The sequence below is a fragment of the Rhopilema esculentum genome, unplaced genomic scaffold (genome assembly GCF_057945365.1).
Source record: "Rhopilema esculentum isolate cy_ngs unplaced genomic scaffold, ASM5794536v1 HiC_scaffold_31, whole genome shotgun sequence".
NCBI lineage: Eukaryota > Metazoa > Cnidaria > Scyphozoa > Rhizostomeae > Rhizostomatidae > Rhopilema > Rhopilema esculentum.
In genome coordinates, this window is record NW_028300842.1 from 101,300 (window position 1) to 124,198 (window position 22,899).

Genomic DNA, 22,899 nt, shown 5'->3' on the forward strand with positions numbered 1-22,899 from the left:
TATAAATATGATATTATTATTATTATTATTATTATTATTTCAGTTGGATAAGGCAGGATAAAATTTTTGAAGGAATTATTTTCCATTGGGTTACTTGGTAAGGATAGAAGCCACATTGAAAGTGTTCTGATTGTAGCCCAATAACACCCTAGTTGCAAAGGTAGTAAAGCAGGTTGAATGGTGCCCTTAGTTTGTATTTGAACATGCATTACAAGACTATTTAAAATCTTATAACTCAAAGAGAGCCGCATGTTCCACCCTTAGCAATTTTATTTATCTTGATCAAGCTCTGTGTACAAACAAAGAGAACTTTCCTCTTAATGTTCTTCTCCGTGTTTCTGTTGAGCACCAGCAGCAGAATACTCTTGACATATTATTTTTCCCATAAAGTTTGATAAATTGACACTACCACTAAATCACAGGTTTTTTTAAAATGTTGAAAAAACATTCCTTTATTCCTGGTGAGGTCTAGGTTATATTTTCAATACCAAGCCAATAACAACTCTGGGCAAAATTAAAAAGTAGGAAATTAAATTTGAAGTTGCATGTGTAAAGATATATGCTCTTGCTTCTTATATGAATGAATCCAGACGTGTTTGATAAATACGTTTTTATATCAAATTTCCCTTTTTTCGAAAATTTTTAGAGAGAAAAAAACGAGAGAGGCCTTAAAATAGCCAATCAATTTGCGCAAATACGATAAGACATGCATTTTAAGCGTAGAGCCAAATTAAAAAATGGATTTATTTTAGATATAGGTGTAGAGAAATTTGAAACAATAACCCAAATAAAATCAAATATGCTCAATCTATAGTAACATTGGCATTCATTTCTCTGGAATCAAATTGGCAGACGTGCTCTAAGAAGTACACTGACAAGCAGTGGAATTACTTTTCTTGAAGACACTTTGTTCTTCTATAGGGCGATTCGGTGTAACGTAATAAGCTTAGCGACACTTAGCAACGCTTTCTTTGGGGTGACAACAAACTCTAAACATTGTTGACAACGCACGGACGCAGTGACGTTAAACAGTATATTTTGCGCGATTTATTCACAAATTCAACATGTCTTACGAATACTTCGATTCGCTAAGTGATGAAGCAAGAAAACGCTATTTAGAACCAGTTACCTGCCGATGTTTGGGTGGACAATCCGAAGTTATGGCCTAATATCGAATATCCTGACATCTATGAATACCTTAATAATACCCCAGGTGAGTCTTTTTAATATCAGTGCTTGTATTCTTGTAAATTAACAGTTTCAGGATTTAGAAAAGGCTTTTCTAAAAATTGTTGATTGTATCATTGTCGCGATTCGGTCTGGACTGCCTGTCCATGCATAGGGCGATGCTATGTGAACGCTAGTACACCAAAGTAAAGTGGTGCCATGTTATGACAGTCAGCAATGTAGGCAAACATTTTATTGATCAAGTCAAGGATTGAATCATTTATTTAATTGGTATAACTTTGAATATAGTTATAGTAACGGCCCAGGTACATGATATGTTACTTCAAACCTTATTGCACTGAAATTTGATCAACTTACTTCAAACTTACTCTTGATAATTTTCAACTGTTAGGGGTTTACACAAAAGAGGCAATGAAGTCAAGGAAAGGACTTGAAGCCTACAATCAATTTTATTCTGGCTGGGTTGGCACTGTGAAAATTTACCAACGAGGCAGAGAACTCCCCTCCATCATGCGAGCAAGTATTTTGCATTCACAGAGGCTCAATGAAGAAGCTCTTCAACCATGGATTGCTGCAAATTCAGAGGGTTTGGTTTTGTGTGCCCACTGTAATTGTACCTTTTAACTGCTCAGAGTTAATCTTTATATTCTTAGTTAATTGTTTTTTAAATTTGAATTTATTCAATTAAAAATGAAATTTTAAATTCTCAAAATTGAAATTATTAAATTGTCAAAAATTTCCTCCATCACCATAACATTTCCCATACTGAATTTTGTTTTTATGATCGATTCAATATTTTTTATATTTCTTTCCCTGCACTGAAAAATAAGTATTAAAAATTTTCTTTATCATTCATCATTCAGGCTTGGTGAATCATGCTCCCACATTGGTGCACTTTTATTTAAAATTTAAGGGGCTGTTCGCTTTGGGTTTACAAAGCTGGCATGCACAGATGTTTCCTGTAAATGGAACAATGATTTTGTTAAGACAATAGAGGGAACAGAAATAGGAAACATAAAATTCCACAAGAAGAGTTCTGTAAAGAAAGCAGTAAAACGACCTTCATGTGGAATATCAACCATTGAAAGGAAACAGTTCCTTGAAGCACTCAATGGTTTGCCTAATGAGTACAAACCTGTAGGCCTTAGCCTTTTCTCAGAATGCTGCCAATCGTTCTGTCACAATGGTCAAGTGGCAGAAAGGCCTGAAATTCCCAAGAGCCTACGTGATTTTTATTGTCCCAATATCAAAGCAGAAGATGTGGCTGCCAAAATTGAGGAAAATTTATTCAATCCCAATAACAGAAGCTGAGAGGGATTTTATTGAACAGTCAACCAAATCGCAAAGTAGTTCACTGATGTGGAAAGAATTAAGAGCAGGACGCATAACAGCATCTGTTGCACATAGTGTGTTACATGCCAGGGACAATAAACTTCCCAAGTCAACAATTTTAAACATTTGTATCAGTATCAACAAAACTTACTTTGCCGTCATTGGACTGGGGTAAACAGCATGAACAAACTGCTATTAAATGCTACCAAAGCAAAATTGCTAAGGACCATGTGAATTTAAATATTAAAGCTTCAGGACTGAGGTTACATTCAGAGTTCCATGTACTTGGTGCATCAGCAGATGCTATTGCTACTTGCAACTGTCATGGCAAGTTTCTTGTTGAAGTTAAATGCCCTTACAAGCACAAGGAGGCTGATTCTTTAATCAACTGCATAGAAGATCCCAGTTTCTGTCTGAATGAAAAACTAATGTTAAAAGAGAATCATAAATATATGGCACAAGTTCAAATGCAAAGTTTACCTTTGTCATTTTGTTATTTGGACCCCAAAGTTCTGTCATGGAATTGAAATACCATACAGCAATAAATTTGAATCATCCATTCAAAAGATGTATGATCTGCATAGACAGTTCATAGCTCCTGAGATAATAACACGGTGCATTGAGAATGCAAAGGTAGAAGATGGTGAAGAAGGTGAAAAGGAAGATGATAATGTATATTGTTATTGTCAGCAGCCCTCTAGTGATCAAATGATAGGTTGTGACAATTCTTTGTGCAAGAGGAAATGGTTCCATTTTAAGTGTGCTAAAATAAAGAGACCCCCTAAGGGCAATTGGTTCTGCAAGAATTGCAAAAAAAGAGACTCGCATAAATAAACTGTTAAGTTTTATGTTAACATATCACTTATTTTCTTTACATAAATATCTAGAATTGTTTCAAATGCTGCTGTTTTTATCTTTATAAACAATTCCTGTTGTGAGATTAAAAAGAGCCCCGCAGACTGTAACAAGTTTGTCAATATTTGGTACTTCTTCCAGTGCTTCGTTTTGTTGAGACTTTACCGTGGCTAAAGGAAGAGTTCCCTGTAGAACTGAAAACTTGTTTTTCATCAAACCAATAACTCTTTCAATGTGGATACGCACATTTGCAATTTGTCTTGTAGTTTCCACTTCCTTGGGTGTGAGTTGTTTCTTACCTTTGGTGAAACTTGGGATAATGAGTTCTGCACCACAAACTGCAGCAAACTCATCCTTCAGTGTGAACCCACGATCTGCCAAGATTTCATCTCCATGCAAATGGTATTTGGTGCTAATGAAGCCTGATGCCTTGACTATTTGAATGTCAGTAGCCCTTCCACCCCATCCCTTTGATAAGAAGCTTACTGCTCCCACAGGATTACAACTTATCAAATACTTAACAGTAGCTGGCAAACTGAGTTGAAAACCTTCCAGGAGAGACCAGTAAGGTGGGTTGAAGCATTGTCATTTCCTGCAATCACCATTGGATCGTAATTTGACAGAAGCACCTGCCAATGGAAGAAAACTTTAAATTTTTTGAAAAATGTTGATTTAGATTGTGACAACAAAGGAACAAATGACTAAAACAAGGTTTACAATAAAAACTAACTTAAATTGCAGTTTTATTTTAAAGGAAATATCATGATCAGACTTGGCTTTTATCATTCTTCAGAGGTGTATATCAAAAGACAGCTCAGAGGAATTTACTTTTGCTATTATTTTCAAGTAATCTCTTCAATCTTCTTAAAGAATTTTGAAGGACAACTCTTTGGCAAATTGGAATTTTAGAACCTATTAAATTAGCTTTGAAAATTAACTCGAAGTTCAAAAGAAACTACAAATGAAGAAATTTAGTACCAGTCTTTAACCCTGTGAAAAATGGAAGGTAAAAGAGCATTCTTTCCTTAAAGAAACAAACCATATCTGTTGTTCAAGGCAGGTAATTTTTGTCAATAGAGTTTCCCTCTCCTTTCTCAGAAAATTGACTTCTAATGACTCATTTGGAAGTGCTTGTGGTTGAGCCTGTACATCTGGCATTTCAGTGCTTGGGCCAGCTTCAGAACTTTCTGGATGTTCAGATGTCATTCCTTGATCTTCTTCAGTCACCAAAATCTTTGTCTTGATACTACATTCAATTTTAGCCATACCCCGTTTTCTGACTCGCTCAAACCTATCTAACTTTTTGGTAGCAATGTTGCCGTCTAGAGCCTTGTGCTTAAAGACTGAAGGTACATAGTCAGGATGAGTTGGATCCTTTGATGGTTTCCCTAAATTAGGCACAAACATCAGTCAGGACGGAGGTGTACTTGATAGGAAACAAGACTGCTATTTGATAGATATAATAAACTAGACTTTTCGTACGAAATTTCGGTATAACAAGCAAAGAATTGGCCTAATCAAAACAAGAACGCCAACAAGTTGCAAATTGGTTTTGATTTAATTAATATTGAGATAAACTGCAATAAAATAAAACCATACATACCCTCTAAAAAATGGGCAGAACAAATGTACGCGTATTTGCCACCTGGAGCCCATGGAGTCCCATCTTCGTTTACGCAATTCATTGCTTGCACCCATCGTTGCCATTTGTCCGCATTCTTTTCTCGATCAGGAAATCGATGGAAAGAAATATCCTTTTTATCCATCATATTGTGGTTTGAGCAGCCAACTGCAATGCAACTTTTCAGCATTTTCGATTTATTTAAATGTTCCAAAGTGACAATCAACTTTGCGTACATAAACACAGCAAACACTACGGGGCCTAGCCGATTGACCTGTTTGTATTCACCCCACGCCTGTTGCTAGGCGCAGTTGCTACACGTTGCCGAATCGCCCTATTGGTCCTGTATCTGAATTAAATTGTCCTTATGACCTGTGCAGGTTGTATATAAGCAACATTGGAATCCGTTGATCAATATTATATTGTTGCGATGTTATGTTGTTAGTTTAGTAAGTTTGCTTCAATAAACTTATTCTAGCTATCATCTGCTTTTAGGTGGAAAAGCTGCGGCAAATGCTTGGCATTAACCTTACTGAGCTCCCAAAAAGAGAAAGAGGGAATCAGGACCTTTTCACCTGCACTGATTATTTTGCATAATGGCCTGGAGCCTTTTCCATAAAAAGTAAAGATGCAAAAGAGATGCAAAATGGTCTCTTAAAGTTGTTCTGTCACCATGGTGCACCCAAACAGCAGCAAATCATCTGCAAACGAATGGTCTGGATGAAAGAACGAATCAGACTTTAAACAGGTATTGTCTTATTACGATTTATACTTGGGTATTTAATAGTTTTTTATGTAAAGATATTTAAGTTTGATTGATTGTAAAAAATAACTCAAGACCCTGCGGTAACTGGATAACCAGATAACCTTAAAACTGCCCCTTAACTGGCTTTGTAACCTCGGTATAAGCATAGTTGATAAAAGGAATGGTTTGGAAACAAAGAAGATTGCGCAATATGTTATTGTTCTGAATTTCTTTGATCACAAGACCAAACAACATCCAAGGCACTGTTCTAGCATGGCGGACGGCCGATACAGAACAAAATCATTATGGTAAACTGTGTTTTTAACGGATGTCATACTAATCGGGCAAATAAATCTGGAAAGTACGATAATATTTCAATCTTCAAGATCACCGCGCGTTCTGGTAAATTTTATTTAGACTGGAAAAGAGATATCCTCAACATAATCACAAAGTATCGGCAGGTGGATGCTCATTTTTCCCAACAAATCGAGAGAGGACAAATATATGTTTGTGAAAATCATTATGAGCCTGAAGACATTGAAATAACAGGTAAGTTTATAGTTTTTATAGCTTTGTTTTATCTGTATTATTGTACAAGAAAAGGCTAAAAGAATGATTCTAAAATTTATTTCTAGTATTTCCAAAATGGAAGATATCCGAAACCATATTGCAAAACCAGATCAGAAATATTTTGGAAATCACGACAGTTTGAATTCAACTTTTGATTTTTACTAGAACTCACAAATCATAAAAGCAAATACAACGTGTAGCTAAATTTTTGGGAGAAATTTCAATCTTTGCATACATCGATAGCATTAGAAAAACTCGTTGGTTGAAAGCTTCCACGGACTGTATTTATGATAATATTTGACTATGTTGTAATAGTTAATGGTAAACGCATTCTTCAAAAAATAGATTCAAAATAAAAGACAAGAGGCCCAACTGCTTATAAGTCTAGTCAATGCACATTGCATAGGTGAAATGTCACAAGAGGCTTGTGATGGCTTGACCTTCCCCAAGGATTTGCCTTCTTGTCAAAGAAGTTTGGGTAATTGGATTCCTTAGATTTTATCTCTTATCAGAAAATTAAAGGTCTGTGTCCCCTAAATGAAATCTGAATTCTCACCACTGCAGCTCTGCATGTGGATATTGTGTCAAATTGATGTGTTTTTGTCTGTTCCTATAACAAGGAAGGGAAGTACTACGTCCAGGAGCCCTACCAAAAAGGAATTTACCAATAAAGAGTCATCCTTCTAGAGAGATTGTTGCCCGGAGACACATAGATATTGTAAAAGAAAGAATAACTGAAGATTAATTTTATCCTGAAGATTAATTAATATTAATTTAACTGAAGATCCATCAATCTTAGATGTAACTAATGATATTCCTTTTCAGTATACCCAGTACTACAGGGCACCTACTTGCTATGTCCTCCTGGAACCAGGCACAAGTGAAAGCTGCAATGATTGCAAGAAATTTGAAGGAAGGGCCATACAAGCTTACAAGGTAAAGACATCACTGCAAGAGACAGCTGTAAAGAGTAGAGCACCTTTAAAAGCAACAAGTCATTCAAGACTAAAGGCCACAGTGTTTAGTGAAAGAATGAAATGTGGTCTTTTGGAGGAAAAATTGAGAGAGATGGATAAAGAAATTCAGTCATCATCAGTTCAGCTAGATGATGAGTTGACCACCGATATCAATAAGATAATGTCAGAAAATCTTGAGAGTGCCTCACCCTTTATGACATTATTTTGGCAGGAACAAGTCAAGTATTTTAAGCAAGGGTTTAGACGGTTTCATCCAATGATTATTCGATTTTGTCTATCAGTTGCTGCAAAATCAGGTTCCGCTTATGATGAGCTGAGAAATTCAGGGGTTCTCTGTCTACCAAGTCGAAGAACTTTAAGAGACTATCGTAATGCTATTCGACCTCAGGTTGGATTCAATTCAGGTGTCATCAATGAACTTAGGGAGGCTGTTGAAAGCTTTAAAGGTCACCAGAAATTTGTTTGTGTTTCATTTGATGAAATGAAGATATCGGAAGGCTTGGTATTTGATAAATATACAGGTGAACTAATTGGCTTCACAGACTTAGGAGATGGTGAAATAAATGAAGCATGCCTCCAGAAAGAGAAGACCCTTGCAACGCATGCACTTTTATTTTTTGTCAGAGGAATTTCATCTGACCTGAAGTTCCCATTAGCCTATTTTGCAACAGATGGTATCACAAGTAGCCAAATTCTTCCTCTGTTTTGGAGATGCATTGCCATTTTAGAGTTAAACGTCAAATTATGTGTCATTGCCACAATATGTGATGGAGCAACACCCAATCGTAAGTTCTTCAAGTTACACAAAGGCCTTGATTACTGCACAGATAGTGAAATGGTTTATCGTACTATAAACGTTTTTGACCACAGAAGATTCATCTTTTTCTTCAGTGATCCATGCCACTTGGTCAAAACAGCTCGAAACTGCTTGTTCAACTCTGGTTCAGGTCAAAGTAGTCGCTACATGTGGAACAATGGCAAATATCTAATCTGGAGGCATATCACTGGTGCATTTCAAGCTGACCTAGATGGAGGCCTGAAGCTTCTACCAAGGCTAACCACTGATCACATCAAGTTGAACAGTTATTCGAAGATGAAGGTGCGTTTAGCAGCTCAGGTGCTGAGTTCAAGTGTAGCTGCCATATTAAGATCATTTTACTCTGGAGATACAAGTGCAACAGCTGACTTTTGTGACAACATTGATAAATTTTTTGATTGTCTAAATGTAAGAAGTTGTCACGAGCATGAAAGAAAGAGAAAAAACTTTCTAAAACCCTATGTTTCGATCGATGATGAACGTTTCAAATGGCTCAAAGAAGAATTCCTAGGCTACCTTAAGCAATGGAAAGAGACCATTTCAACTCGCCAAGGTGAATTTCTGATGCTGCCAAAGAAAAAGATGTTTATTTCAAAGCAGACCTATGAGGGACTTCAAATAACTGCCTATTCTGCTGTAGAATGTGTGCAGCAGCTTTTGAGAAGTGGGATGCCTTATGTTTTAACGGAGAGATTTAGCCAAGATGATTGTGAAGAGTATTTTTCCTGTCAAAGAGCCATTGGGAGAAGTAGTGAAAACCCAAATATGCAGCAATTTGGATACAATGCAAATAATATCTGTGTTGGTATGGCTGTTTGAACAGTTACAGGAAATACTAGCGGGAAATACTATGGGATAAAAAAGAAAAAATCATGGTATGAAATAAATGATTCAAAACTTAAGAAGCGAAAGACTAAAGACAATGAGAAGAAATAACAGTTTACTTTTTTTAGTTAACATTGGTTTAAATTTGTGTATTTTGACTGGCAAAATGTAGGGTAAAGCTATCCTTCTAGGGTAAAGATATCTTTCATGTTACTTTGTGAATAAGCCACCCTGTCTAACAGTTCTTTCAATCCTTTTTTAAGATACCCTCTGAAAGCTCTTAAATTAAATGAACCTTTACAAGCTTAATGATGACTGATTAATTCAACTGGGACCCCCAAAAACCCCATTCTGAGGTCGACATTAGATTTTTAGGCATTGGGATGATAGGTTGCATTGCAAAAAAGTTTGAATTTCTCAAACTTACTAGGGAACCACAAAATTTGCAAATCTTTTAACCTAACAATTTGAAGACTTAAAAAACTAGCAAAAATTACACAGTATTACCTTTAAAAAGAACATTAACAATTTTGTTTGAAACTATAACTATAATTTTGTAAAAAGAGTATGTATACAAGGAACACTTTATTTCTTCTTAGATTTAGTATGATCAGTGTTAGTTTGCTTCAGTTCTTTTCTTAAGCTCTTTTTTCCCCACTTGTTGTTTTGAGTTTTTGTCTGTTTATGATGTCCTTTGCATATGAAAATGACCTTACTCTCAAAAACAAGGTAAAAATTTCCTGTAAAATGTTTTTGGCTAGTTCATCATCTTTAGGTTCATAAGCAGGGCAGTCTTCAAGAATACTTGAAAAAAGTTCTCTCTTATTTAGGTCATCTAATAACTTATTGGTTATTGCACTAATTGCTATCAATGTTATATTCGCTCCAACAGTTGCTTCTCTAAATTTGCGCTCTGCAGCAAGAAACAAATTGGATACAGGCCTTTTAATGCCCCACAGACCTCCACGATTCACTGCTAATATCAAAAGTTGATCAACGAGATTATCGTCCTTGAAACATATGATGATGGACTTCATGATTTCGTTTTGTGGAGAATCTGTTTTTATGCTGTAGTATAGTTTTCTCAACACATACCCACCAATGTATTGTATGCACTGTTTATCTCTGTCATTTATTTGTGGCACAGATGGTGCAGGTTGCTTTGAAACAGATTGAAACTCTGTCATTAACCTCTCACAAACAATAATTGCAAGCAAGGGGACCTCATGTTCTTTTAAAAGTGGGAATAATTCTTTACTCTTGTTTACTACTTCGCTGTAATATTCTGCATAATAGAGTTCTTTGCTCTTTTTATCAACCAGCTTTGACAGAACTTTCTTTATGATATTACAAGATGACTCAGAAATAAAACAATCTTGAAGAGGATATCTCTCTTTACAATAAAGCCTAGCGCACACAGCAGATATTTGTCGCAAAAGACGACGATTTTTGTCTTTTTCATAAAAACTGATTGCCCGCACACAGCACGATTTTTTTCGGATTAGTGCCTCGATTAAGTTTTGTGACCTCTTTTTCACATTGTTTGAACTTCTTGGCGCGTAAAATAAAATTCCAAACACGAATAAAATTGCTCAAGAAACTGACAAAGGTTATGAATTTGACAAAAAAGAAAGCACTGTTGGCTATTATCCTTTTAATAAGACGAAGAAGAAGGAGGCGAATTGCGAGACGAATATGGGTGAAATCCTGGATTGAGCGTAGAAATGAGCTGGGAGCATATCAGAATCTTGTTCAGGAGTTAGCATCGGAGGATAAACCTATGTACCAACGCTATTTTCGTCTCAACGAAGACCTTTTCAAATCTCTTCTTGCCAAAGTAAGACCAATGATTCAAAGAAAAGACACTCACATGCGAAAATCAATTAGTGCAGCAGAAAGACTTGCAGTCACACTACGATACTTAGCAACAGGTGAGATTTCACAATAGTCTGCCAGCTTGATTCAAAGAGAAAATATAGGATACAAATGAGAAAAGTAAAAATATATTTGTGAATAATAAAAATAACTTTAAATATTCTAAATGTTTCTTCTACAGAGTTCGTAGCAATACTTAATAACAATAATGACAATACTTCTTACTAATTGATATCTTTCACAAACCATTTCACCTTTAATGCCAATCATAATGAGCATTTTGAATTGAGTATCATCAAAATGAATGCAATCATAAATCTGATAATCTTACATGGAGAAATTGAGGTAATCATATCATTTTAGATATTGATTGGTATAATAAGATGTTGCATATCTTTACAGGAGAGTCATTTCACAGCCTGGGATTTTCATATAGACTTGGAGAAAGAACAATTTCATCAATAGTGACAGAAACTTGTGATGCAATTTATCAGAATCTTAAGGATAGATATCTTAAGGTACATAACATTTTTTGTTTTCTACTTTTTGGTTTTCAATACAATATTTAATGTGCTAATTAAAACCAACTCACATAACATTGAAGAGTGCAGTGAAAGCAATATACTGTATGAATTTTAAAGATTAGAATTGTCCGTACGATGGCCCTTCACTCATATCTTGCTGGTCAAGTGACTGCCTGAAAGACTGCATTCTAGCATGTTGACCAGCATGATATGGGTTGTTGAATTCATTTGAGAAAGAGCCCATCTGTGCCTGAAAAAGAGCATTTTGAATGTTGTTCATTGCAACAAGTCTTGTTTTCTCATCCATCACAGACAAAGCATGTGTAACGTATTCCCCAAAGGCAGCTGAAGGGCTTGGCTTTGCATCCTTTTTTGCAGCTAAATTTTCATCTGCAGAGAAAGATGATGCAAGAGACTTCAGAATGGAGAGTTCTTCCTCTTCCTTTTTCTGCTTTGCAGTTTTGGATTTTTTAACAGCAGCCAGTGGCCTGCTTGTTGAAACTGGTGTCTCTGCAGCAGGGGCATCATTGTCGTCCAAGTCTCCATCACAGTCACTGTCACCAGTGTTAAGCTGTGGCTCAGATAAACTTTCAGTTGAAGACTAAAATTTAATATTTTTGTATTTTAGATTCCAAGCACATCTCATCAATGGAAAACAATCAGTGATGGTTTCTACAATTTATGGGACTATCCTTTTTGTGTTGGTGCATTAGATGGCAAACACATTGCAATCAAACAACCAAAAATGTCTGGATCAGAGTACTTCAACTACAAGGGATATTTCAGCATAGTCCTTCTAGCATTGGCAAGTTATGACTACAAGTTGATATTTGTTGATGTTGGTGCAAGTGGAAGAAATGGTGATGCTGGACTTTTTGAAACATCGCCTCTAAATCAACAGATGAAAGACAAATCAATTGCCTTTCCAGAAGCTGAGCAATTTGGGGAAACATGCATCAAATGTCATTATCATATCATTGGTGATGATGCATTTCCCTTGAGAAATGATATCATGAAACCATTCCCATTTAGACAACTGTTACATGAACAGCACATTTTCAACTACAGGCTTTCTAGAGCACGACGGGTTGTCGAAAACGCTTTTGGTATCATGGCTAATAGGTTCAGGGTGATGCTGACAAAGATTATGTTGGAGCCTGAAAAGGCTAAGCAAATTGTGCTGGCAATTTGTTGTCTGCACAACATGCTGATTGATGAGCAGCCTTCATATAAAAATGCATGTGACAGTGAAAGAGACAACCATGAGCTTTTTCAAGGCAGCTGGAGATTAGACAAATCTCTAACTGAGTTACAGAAGACAAAAAACAGAAACTGTTCATTAAGTGCTAAGGGTCAGCGTGAGCTTTTGAAACAATATTTTTGCTCAACATCTGGATCAGTATCATGGCAAGATAGTATGGTTGCAACAAAAAATAATGAACTCAACTAGCTAGTGTTGTATTGTACCTGCAAATTAGAAATAGACACTCTGTTGGATACATATGGGCTTAAAAATTGAAGGCGGTCTTCTATCCATTGAGTCTTCTTCGTCTTTTTTGGTCGTGCACTTCCACTGCTTGGGATTCTTTGCGTGCGCAGAGATGCGATTCTTTTTTTTACTTGATTCACTAGAATGAATAAAACATGAATTCGTACAGCAATGTTTCACTTCAAATTGAGTAGGCCTAAGAAAAGAGGACTAGCCTAGCTAGCTAGTCAAAATTATTCACTCACCGTTTGAAGAAAGTTTAGTTGCAATTTCGTTCAGGGCTGCTAGCTTCTTGTTTCTCTCTGAATATTCTGGAGACGTAACCATATACAGACAAGCCTTTTCTTGCCACAGATCGACAAGCTGCTCCTCTTTGCTTGCTGTCCATATACCGACTTCGTCTTCTGTATTCTCCATGGCGTTCTCGATCTTTTTTCTTTTGGCGGGAAAGAAAGGCTCCACAGAATTCACGTGACCATATAATCCAAGTTTTATTGGTTTAAAAATTAAAAACTTGTCTTTCGACCCCGCACATTGCACGATTTTTGTCTTTCGTCGTAAAAGACAAAGACAAATATCAAACATTTTTGATCTCAAAGATAATCGTAAAAGACAAAAATCTTTGCGATTTTGCCCCGCACACTACAGATTTTCGTCTTTTGAGACAAAAATCTTCGTCTTTTGAGACAAAAATCTTTGTCTTTTGCGACAAAAATCTGCTGTGTGCGCTAGGCTTAAAGCTCAAACGAAGTATTGACTTCTGTTCCATAACAGCGATCGGCTGCAATTTCTTGACAGGCTACTTCCATAATAGATTTTAGCCTGGACTGTGGGAGGGATAACTTCTCATGTTTGGAGGCCTTGTGTCGCAGCAAACCGCGGACTGTCTTAAATGTTTTATCACAAGACTGACACCTTTCTTTTTCAATATTCATTTCCAGAATCTGAAAATTCAAAATAATGAATAAAATTGAAATAAATATGATTTTCAAAAGCGACAAGGTAAGGAAAATATGAAGAACTAAAACCGAACGGGCGAGAGATACACATTGGGCCTAAAACTTCGAAAAATTGAGGTAAAATAGTCACAGACTTTACAGTACCTTGTTGCCTGCCGTATCAAAATCTTCCTGTACTTCAATTATAGCATCAAGCTCACATATAAAAGCAAAAACCTCATCGTCTCCTACAAATTGAACATCCAAGTCAGCTTCCGCCATTGTTTCACGATTTCACCTTGGACGTTCTTTGGTCACATGACCAAACTCTCTCGATTTTCAACATAAAACAAAGGCCCCATTGTTTAAGAAGTCAGTTTCCAAACCATTCCTTTTATCAACTATGGTATAAGGGAAATGTGATTTAAATGTCTTTTTTATTTATGGTCAGAGAAAAGTCTTTTTCAGAGCCGTAGCTTTTGTTGCAGATTTCTGATATCCTTTTTAAGAAACTTAACTTGAAAACCTTCTCAGCCTATGAATTGATGAGACCTTTCAAAATGACACCTTTCAAAATGATGTACGGCCGAGAAGCAAGAAGACCCATTGATATCAACGAAGACGATAAAGATGTAGCTGGGGTAAGATGTATGCTTTTATAGCCATCATATCTTTACAGAAAATTTCCTTTGTTTATTATTGACGATTTTTTTAACAAAAATGAATAGGCAATTAATATTAAGAGCATTTCAACTCTTTTCCAAAAAGTATTACTAATTTCTTTGCTTTTCAAACGATTTCAATAACTTTTCTTCAAATTTTATTTGTCTTCTTCTTCTTCTTCAAAAGGCTCAGATTTCTACTTCGAAGAAAATTTCCTTCCTTCTGAGAGCTCTGAAAATAGCGCAAAAAGAATTGATTTTTTATTGTCTTTGGCCCTCTCTTTGTGAATAAGTTTTTTCATTCTCTGCTGAATGCATCGTTGTATGTCGTAGAGGCTTAATAAAAGCTGTTTTGTTTTCCTAATAAAGGCCTAATAAAAGTTGAAGTTGTTTTGTTTTCAGATGGAACTAAAGATACCAACAAAGGATCTGGTTGTCAAGTTTACTGCTAAAATTGAAGACCTACGATCATATAATGGTAAAAAGCACTTGGGAAAAGAGTTCTCCTTTACGATTCAAGGAGAACAACGGGCAAAGGAGGCAAGCTAAAGAAAGAATGGAAAGGTCCACACATAATAACAGAAATTGTTGGACATAAACACGTTAAATCAAATGGAAGGCCAACAATTGAAAACATCAAGGATTTAAAGCTGTGGCCTTTTGAAGATCCAGAAAAATTGATTCTCCAGAGAAGGCTGCCAGTCCCGAAGATTTAGGAATGAAGGATGAACTTGAAACGGCCAACGAACAAAAATGTGATAAAGATCACGAAAAAGGAAAAGGAATGCAAAGCAAATGAACAAACAGAGAATGAGATGAGAAACGCAAACCTTGAAGAGGGGATTACAGAAAGTACAGTTAAAAAGGAAGATAAGAACACAGAAAAATTTGAAGAATTTTTGGAGGAGAAACAAGAGTATGTAAACAATGACAAGGAACAAGCAATAAAGAAACTTGCACATCAGAGAGAAAGATACAAGAGGAACCAAAGCAAAAGGGAAAGCATTGAAAACTGACTTCCAAGATGAAGAATGGAATTATAGTATTTCTTCAGAGGAACAAGTGGGGAAAGAGAGTGCCTTTCATGAGACTCCAGGGCATATTCACACTGAAGATGAAATGGAAGTTCAAGTTGAAAATGATGAATTTATTTTTATCCAAGAAGAGGTTGTAGAAGAGGCAGAAAATTCGGCTTTTGTGCACCTGAGGACAAAATTGAGGACAATGATGAAAATACGTGATCTAGTCCAAAAGTGACCTCGCCAAAAGTGCTGATAAGTGCAAAAGATAGTAAGCAAGGTTTCCAATTATTTTTTGGTTGACATTATCGCGAGTGAAGAGTGAGCATGGTTTCCAATTTTTTTGGTTGACATTATCGCCAATGAATTTGCTAGGTATTAAAACTTTTTATAAATCATGTTATATAAGGGCATATTGAAAGAAAAAGTTTCTTTAGAAAAACATTCTTTAGAACTTGGTACTTGGAGCTGTCTAACAGCTAGCAAAATTTCCTTTATATTTGCTAAGAAAGTCTTAAATTTTTCAAATTTTTTTCAAAAGCACGTCTTCTCTTTGCTAAAGAATGAAAATATAGATAGTTAAACTACTTGTCATTTGTTGACTGGACATTTGACCAACTTTCATCAATTCATAGACTATTGGTATTTTACTTTTTTGGTGCCCAACATTGTTCATTTTAAGTGAAATCATAATCTCAAAATTTAACCAAAATTTGAACTATATCTACTTTGCATTTTTCCATAGTTGTTCATGCAATTTGGAACAATGGACAGGTGTCTTACATCATAAGCAAAATTGGGAGCATCCAAATATTGGACACAAAGATCAAACAATTGCAAGGCAAAACATATCTTTGTGACGATGTTAGTTATTTATAAGTATGATTACTTTTTTAAATGCATTTTCATGGTATCTGTTGGTAATTAGGGCAGTATATCTAATTCCAACATATATTCAAAGTCAAACGATGGTTTCAATTTTCTTAAAGGAGAATTCTGTGATTATTTTTTGTGTGTGACAGAAAGTGGCAAATGGGTGTGGGAAGAGCGATCGTGAAAGAATTTTTTCAAAATATGGTTTAATTTGCGAGTAATTGCTAATTGAAATAGTCGTTGGCTTCAGGACAATTGTTGGATCTTCTTAGTTTCCGAGAATTTGACTTTCCATTGTGACCTCATATGTGATCTTCGGATTTCGGACACACAATCCACATAGAGATTTTGTATAAAAGTAGGGGCCATGCATATGTATCTTATTCGCTGCAAGGAAACCTGAAGGACCCGAACATACAAGAATAATGGTTCATTGTAGTGCTTACAACTGTTTTGTTGATAGTAGGAAGAGAAAATCTAAGAAAGATCTAGTGGTTTGTTCCGAAGATGCTGCTGCAACTTTAGATGGGCCTAGCCATCCAACCCAAATTAAAACGTTGTTCGTATTTCCAACAAATAATGCCCTTCAGAAAATTTGGATATTGAAGATGAACCTCATAATCTTTGAAGTAAAACCTCACTCCAGATTGTGTCAGGATCATTTCGAAGAGGATCAATTTGAAGTCAACCCAAAATTTATCGCTTTCCTTGGACTTGAGAGGATCAAACGCCCTACCTTGAAGAGTGACGCTGTACCGACAATTTTTGATAGAGGGTGACCAAAAGGGAGTAAGCAAGTCAAAGGAAAGATAGTCTTGAAAAGAAGAGCTGCATCAACTATCGAGTCAAAATTCCAGTCAAAATTCCAGTCCAAATTCCAACCTTCAAGTCCAAAGAAGCCTAGCCCGAAGAAAAGGTATGGTGCCTTTTTGAAGCATCGCAGACTCAAGGTTTGTAAAAGATTTCCGTTATTAATTCTAGCATATGCAAAATAATATTTTTTCGACATTACCTTGATTGTCAATTTCTTGAAACTGATATATAGCTTTCTTTGCTTTCTTATTGTCACACAGACGATTTCAGAGTTACTAAGAGGACCATCAGTCCCAGATCCTGCTAATGAGCCTCGTGAAATTGACACATACATGTCAGATATTGCTGAAAAACAGCTTCTAAACAAAGAATCTTTGTCAGTCCAGGATAGATTCACAGAGCTAACATCATGTGCCAACGAACTGTATCTAATGCAGGAACAGAGACCCCCGTTGACTGGCGATTCGTGGCCACACAAACAACTTCCAGATTTATGACAAGAGGTACTACTACAACGCAACTCAATTTCCATGATGTATTTGTTTATTAAAATATAAATTTTATCCCTTTCTAATCTCTAGGTGCTATTGCATCCATAATACTAGATAAAGTTTTGCAAATAGTAACAGCTACATGCTTATACAGCTTCCAGATTATCATGAAAATATACTGTGGACATTAGATATCCAAATAAGTGAATACAGAAACAATTTTCCGCCAAAAATTCAACGCAAAAAAATAAAGCAGCTATGTTTGGTTTAGAGAATGACTCGATTTTTTGATAGTTTTATGTGAATGCTTCTGTTCGGAAAGGAGTATAAGAATAATTTGCAAATAATAAAATATTTCAATAATTTGAAGAGGTATCTGAACATTTGCTACTGTTAACTTTCTATAATATAGTCCAGGTGTCTTATTTTCAGGAACTCAAACAGAGATTGTAGTCAAGACTTTGGACAAGGCTGTTGGAGTTGATATTAAAGCCCTGGAGTTGTCAGCACACAATTTGCATTCTGAAACCCAGGAGTTATCACCACACACTCTGCAAGGTGATTCATCAATGGAAAATGCTGACAAAGAAAATATTTTGATTTTATTCGTGGCAAAAATTTGGTTTTGGGTGAAAATGCACGGGTGGACTCTCCAGGCTATTCAGCAAAGTATGGATTTGGAAAGAAACAAAATAATAGATACACAACTGATTCAGATAACTCACACTACCATTTCCTGTTTCCTTTTCTTCTTCATCATGAGTGATGGTGAAATTTAAATAAAACATTTGTAACCATATCAAGATACTAATGGGTTTTGGATATCATGGGTTCCAGTGGACATATTTTGATAAAATAGAAACAGCAGCACTGCTATTTCTTATTTAATATACAAATATTTTTACAAACATTTGATCTTTCCTTAGCTAACCTTCAACCTTGCTTGTGATATGTAGGTAGTGAGGTTGGTGGAGCCAGTAAAATGGAGCTTGAAGGCCTGAAGAGAACCCTTTATACTTTATCCAGAGGCAGTATTACATACCAGGTTCTCGTAACTGATCGACATGGTCAAGTCAGAAATTCCATGAAGACAGAGCAGAAAAACACAAGACACTATTTGATGTTTTTCATGTTGCAAAATGTGAGTATGCCATTTTAAACATTAACAAATCATTCTTTTTTATTTCTTTATTTTATTCATCCATATGCAGCATTAGGACTCTATTCATCAGGATCCATATTAAAGTCCCCAAGTATTAGAATTCTTTCATAGCTTCGTGAATAGAAATCCAACAACTTACCTAAGGGTCATTCCATGCCAACGAGGGACAGTCATGTAATGCACCCTCTCAAATTTTCCTGATACTCCTATCAGATAGTTAGCATTTTGAGAGGAAAATAACCTGAAAATTTCAAGTTGATATCTTTGCTCATTCAGATATTATAGTTATTTTAATTTTTGCTGATTCAGCATAATATTATCCACATATCCGCCATTTTGAATGTGCAGAGAAAGTAAACTTTGAGAAATTTTCATAAAGTATATGGAAATCATTAATTAAAATATCATTTTTGGATAAATTAGGGGCAAGGAATTCAAAAATTGCAACAGAAATGCACTAAATCCATTAGAAAACAGAGTAAATTATACCAGAATATAATTTCTTATACTCGCAAATCGCTTTTACCATCCACCAAACTATGAAAAAATTCACCATGTTGGAAGAATGTGACAAATTTCAAATTGTGCATCCAAGAAGTACACAGGACAGACTTTAAATTTACAAAGAACCAGCAAAAGGTTGGCCCCAAAGGTACTCATTCAGTGTGTGTCTGCACAATCCATCAAAATTTAAAACTGATGTTAGATGCTATCAGTATAGACAAAAGTTATCATGAACTTACAGACATGATTGTTTGTAACCGAGAATCAAAGGTATGCATGATTCATAGGTGTGCCTCCTGTCCAGGCATTGAATCAGTTGAAGCATATCTAAAAAGGGAACTCCAAAGAGTTGACCCAGGAAAGATGCCGTTGTCAGATGAAATTGGCGCAGTTAACTACTGTGATGAATCTGAAACGTCTACAGATGATGAAGACAATGACTTGGATGAAATAAGTATTGAATTCAATCAATGGACAACAAAAGATCGCTCCATGCTGACTTCCCAAACTGTTTCTGCAAGTGAATTTATTTCAATTCTTTGTGAAAAGTTGGATAAAGTAACAGCTCACTCATATATAGCACGTTCACAAGCAGCATATTTAAATGCCAAAAAAGAGTCGTTGTGTGCTGAAGAAGTGATTGTTTTGGGGGATTTTTCAGAGAATTACTAGTTTGTAATACAGGATGAGGTTCAAGGGTACCATTGGAATCAACAGCAATGTACTCTACATCCAATGGTTCTTTACCACAAATTTGAAGATGCTGCTCAATTTTCTGTCCAATCCCTCTGTTTCATATCAAACGATTTGGACCATGATGTAAATTTTGTGTACAAAGTTATTTTTGAAACTGTTGCTCATATAAAGCAGCTCTCAAGCCAGGTAAAGAAGATCAGCTATTTTTCAGACGGTTGCGCAGGCCAGTACAAGAACTGCAAGAACTTCATTAACCTGTGCCACCATCAAGAAGACTTTTCCATTGAATGTGAGTGGAATTTCTTTGCCACCAGCCATGGTAAGTCACCATGTGACGGAATCGGTGGCACAGTGAAGAAGCTTGTTGCCATGGCAAGCTTGCAAAGGCCTTCAAAAGACCAAAATTTTATCAGCAGAGGCAATGTTCCTCTATTGCCAAGAAAAAATAAGTGGAATTGAATTTAAATATATTCCAATAGAGGAAATTCAATCCACACGAGAGAATATAAGAGAGCGTCTCAGTCAAGCAAAGACAGTTCCTGGCACAAGAAGCTTCCACCAATTTATACCAATAACCTCATCTATTATTGGCGCCAAAAGAGTTTCTGAGGAAGTGGATTTTGCTCTTCGATTCAGTTTTGGAGAGGAGCAACTGGAAGGTGTTGAGGCTAGAGTTGGCCAGTTTGTGGTTTGCAATTACGACGAACTCTACTGGGCAGGAATGTTGATAGAGGTAGACAATGATATGCATGATGTCAATGTAAAATTCATGCATCCCAGCTTCCCATCCACTTCTTTGAAGTGGCCAAAAAGAGATGATACATGCTGAGTACCGAAAACAAAGATATTGTTCAAAATCGAGCCACCAACACTTTCAACTCATACCGGTAGGCAGTATATTCTTGATGGCAAAGATAGAGATAGGATTGACAGATGTCTTCAAAGGATGTAGAACTGCTTGTGAGTATATAGCTACATACATAAACAATTTTATAACTAAATAACGAGAAATGACAATTTGCTTGAATATCAATTTATCTAACCTTTAGTAGCATAAAGTACAGCGGAAAAAATGTTTTGAATATACAGTTTCAAAATTTCAATGGACTCTTTGCCTAAAAACATCCCTTCAAGAAGTACTCTTGAACCATCTATCAAGAGAGATACTGCAGAAAAAGAGCCACACCTATTAGTAAAACACCAATTCCAACAACATGCAGTGTATTTGCTATATAGATGGCTTTAAACAACTGAGAAAAATACCGAATTTTCATGAATTTCTCACAGATTTGCAAGGTGCATATCTCAGAAACCAAGAAAAACCTTTTGCTGGTTCTTTGTAAATTTAAAGTCTGTCCTGTGTACTTCTTGGATGCACAATTTGAAATTTATCACATTCTTCCAACATGGTGAATTTTTTCATAGTTTGATGGATGGTAAAAGCGATTTGTGAGTATAAGAAATTATATTCTAGTATAATTTACTCTGTTTTCTAATGGATTTAGTGAATTTTTAATGCAATTTTTGAATTCCTTGCCCCTAATTTATCCAAAAGTGATATTTTTATTGGTGATTTCCATCTGCTTTATCAAAATTTCCAAAGTTTACTTTCCCCACACATTTGAAATGGCGGATATGTGGATAATATTATGCTGAATCAGCAAAAATTAAAATAACTATAATATCTGAATGAGTTAAGATATCAACTTGAATATTTTAGGTTATTTTCCTCTCAAGATACTTAGCATTTGACAGGAGTATCAGAAAAATCTGAGAGGGTGCATTACAAATCTAATTTTTTTGTCCCACTTTGGCATGGAATGACCCCTAATTCATCAAGAAAATAGAGGCCATTTTGGTTTGGAGGGTGATAGATTCCAATAATTATCAATTTTTTATTAAATTAAGGCAACGGAAATAGTTTCTATATCATTTGCTGGGTTGAGATTTCTTAATTCTTTAGCTGGAATGTTTTCATTCACATAAAGAAGTAATCTTCCAGATCCAATTTTTTGTCACGTCTAAAGGGCTTCCTATACTCTATGCAGCAATAGATATTTTTCACAGACCATCTAAGAGATAGGGCTATACAATTATAAAGAGTTATAATTGGCTTTCAGTTTTTCTATAACAAATTCATCAATTCATAGCTTATGATTTTTCTTTTAAGCAATTGGGAAAAAGGTAGAAAAGATTGGAAAGAAAAAGGGTAATGGAGCAATTCTTTGATCATTGGTGTCATTGATGTATGTTTCATCCACAATAAACTGATAAACTGCCGTAAGGATGACAGCCGAGTTTAAACAAACCACTTTGAAGTCCTCGTGGTCAGTAGTAATACATTGCAATCCATTTTAATCTGCACTTAATTTTACTTTTGTGATTTTGTGGCAACACAAGCTTTCACATCAAGTCGGCATTGCTGAACAATTCCAGCATCGGCACCTGATGAAATATTCAACTAGTTTATAAAGAAGCCAATAACTTCAAAACTGTATTCATTATTCAACAAATTTAGGTTATCGTTGTACCACGTTTATAGAGTCACGTTGCCCCTTATGGAGCGATTTCAGTAAAAATTATTTCCTCAGCTTTTTTGTACTTCCTAATAAAATAAACATACTACAAGCACATTCTTTGCTGTATAATGTACATGCTTGTGTAAAGACAGTCTTATCGGCTTTTCTCCCTTTCTACACGAGCAATATTACTACAGGCTACTTTTCTTGGTGAAAAAACTTAGGCCATCGCCCCTTTTGGAACAACTCAATTTTAGGCATGCAGAAAAGCGCACAATGTAGAAAGACCGGGAATTATCATCTGCCTTCTTTCCTTCTACCTTTATCATTCGTCAGTATCAAATCAGACTTTCGTTGAGCCATTTGTTTTCAAATTCAGAGTAAAGAAAAAAAGTTATCCCCCA

At 35.7% G+C, this 22,899-nt stretch overlaps 4 protein-coding genes, 1 long non-coding RNA gene and 2 pseudogenes across 6 annotated transcripts; 4 read left to right on the forward strand and 3 right to left on the reverse strand.

Annotated features, from left to right (window-relative positions):
- Positions 1–1,029: 1,029 nt before the first annotated feature.
- On the forward strand, positions 1,030–1,831 carry LOC148957357 (uncharacterized). Its single transcript, XM_089115432.1, has 2 exons — positions 1,030–1,167; positions 1,541–1,831. Exons 1-2 carry the CDS (start codon positions 1,065–1,067, stop codon positions 1,810–1,812), a joined length of 375 nt encoding a protein of 124 aa, XP_088971558.1. The 5' UTR covers positions 1,030–1,064; the 3' UTR covers positions 1,813–1,831.
- A 411-nt stretch (positions 1,832–2,242) lies between these two features.
- LOC148957358 (uncharacterized) lies at positions 2,243–5,811 on the forward strand (annotated as a pseudogene).
- LOC148957359 (uncharacterized) lies at positions 3,352–3,954 on the reverse strand (the record flags this gene model as incomplete). The annotated part of the gene is made up of 1 exon (XM_089115433.1): positions 3,352–3,954. A coding segment is annotated over one exon (540 nt), but the record flags the coding sequence as incomplete, so codon positions are not given.
- On the reverse strand, positions 4,360–5,234 carry LOC135684105 (uncharacterized). Its single transcript, XM_089115460.1, has 2 exons — positions 4,979–5,234; positions 4,360–4,763 (listed from the first exon to the last, which is right to left on the reverse strand). Exons 1-2 carry the CDS (start codon positions 5,232–5,234, stop codon positions 4,360–4,362), a joined length of 660 nt encoding a protein of 219 aa, XP_088971586.1.
- Positions 5,812–9,038: 3,227 nt separating the features above from the next.
- On the reverse strand, positions 9,039–10,117 carry LOC135683189 (uncharacterized). The gene has a single exon (XM_089115464.1). The coding sequence runs from the start codon at positions 10,115–10,117 to the stop codon at positions 9,569–9,571; it is 549 nt and encodes a 182-aa protein (XP_088971590.1). The 3' UTR covers positions 9,039–9,568.
- A 3,480-nt stretch (positions 10,118–13,597) lies between these two features.
- LOC148957360 (uncharacterized) lies at positions 13,598–14,967 on the forward strand. Its single transcript, XR_016145241.1, has 2 exons — positions 13,598–14,397; positions 14,821–14,967. It is a non-coding gene; the product is annotated as an uncharacterized LOC148957360 (long non-coding RNA).
- Positions 14,968–16,875: 1,908 nt separating this feature from the next.
- LOC148957361 (uncharacterized) lies at positions 16,876–21,638 on the forward strand (annotated as a pseudogene). The gene is made up of 2 exons (XR_016145239.1): positions 16,876–17,260; positions 17,384–21,638. The product of XR_016145239.1 is annotated as an uncharacterized LOC148957361 (transcript).
- Positions 21,639–22,899: the final 1,261 nt, after the last annotated feature.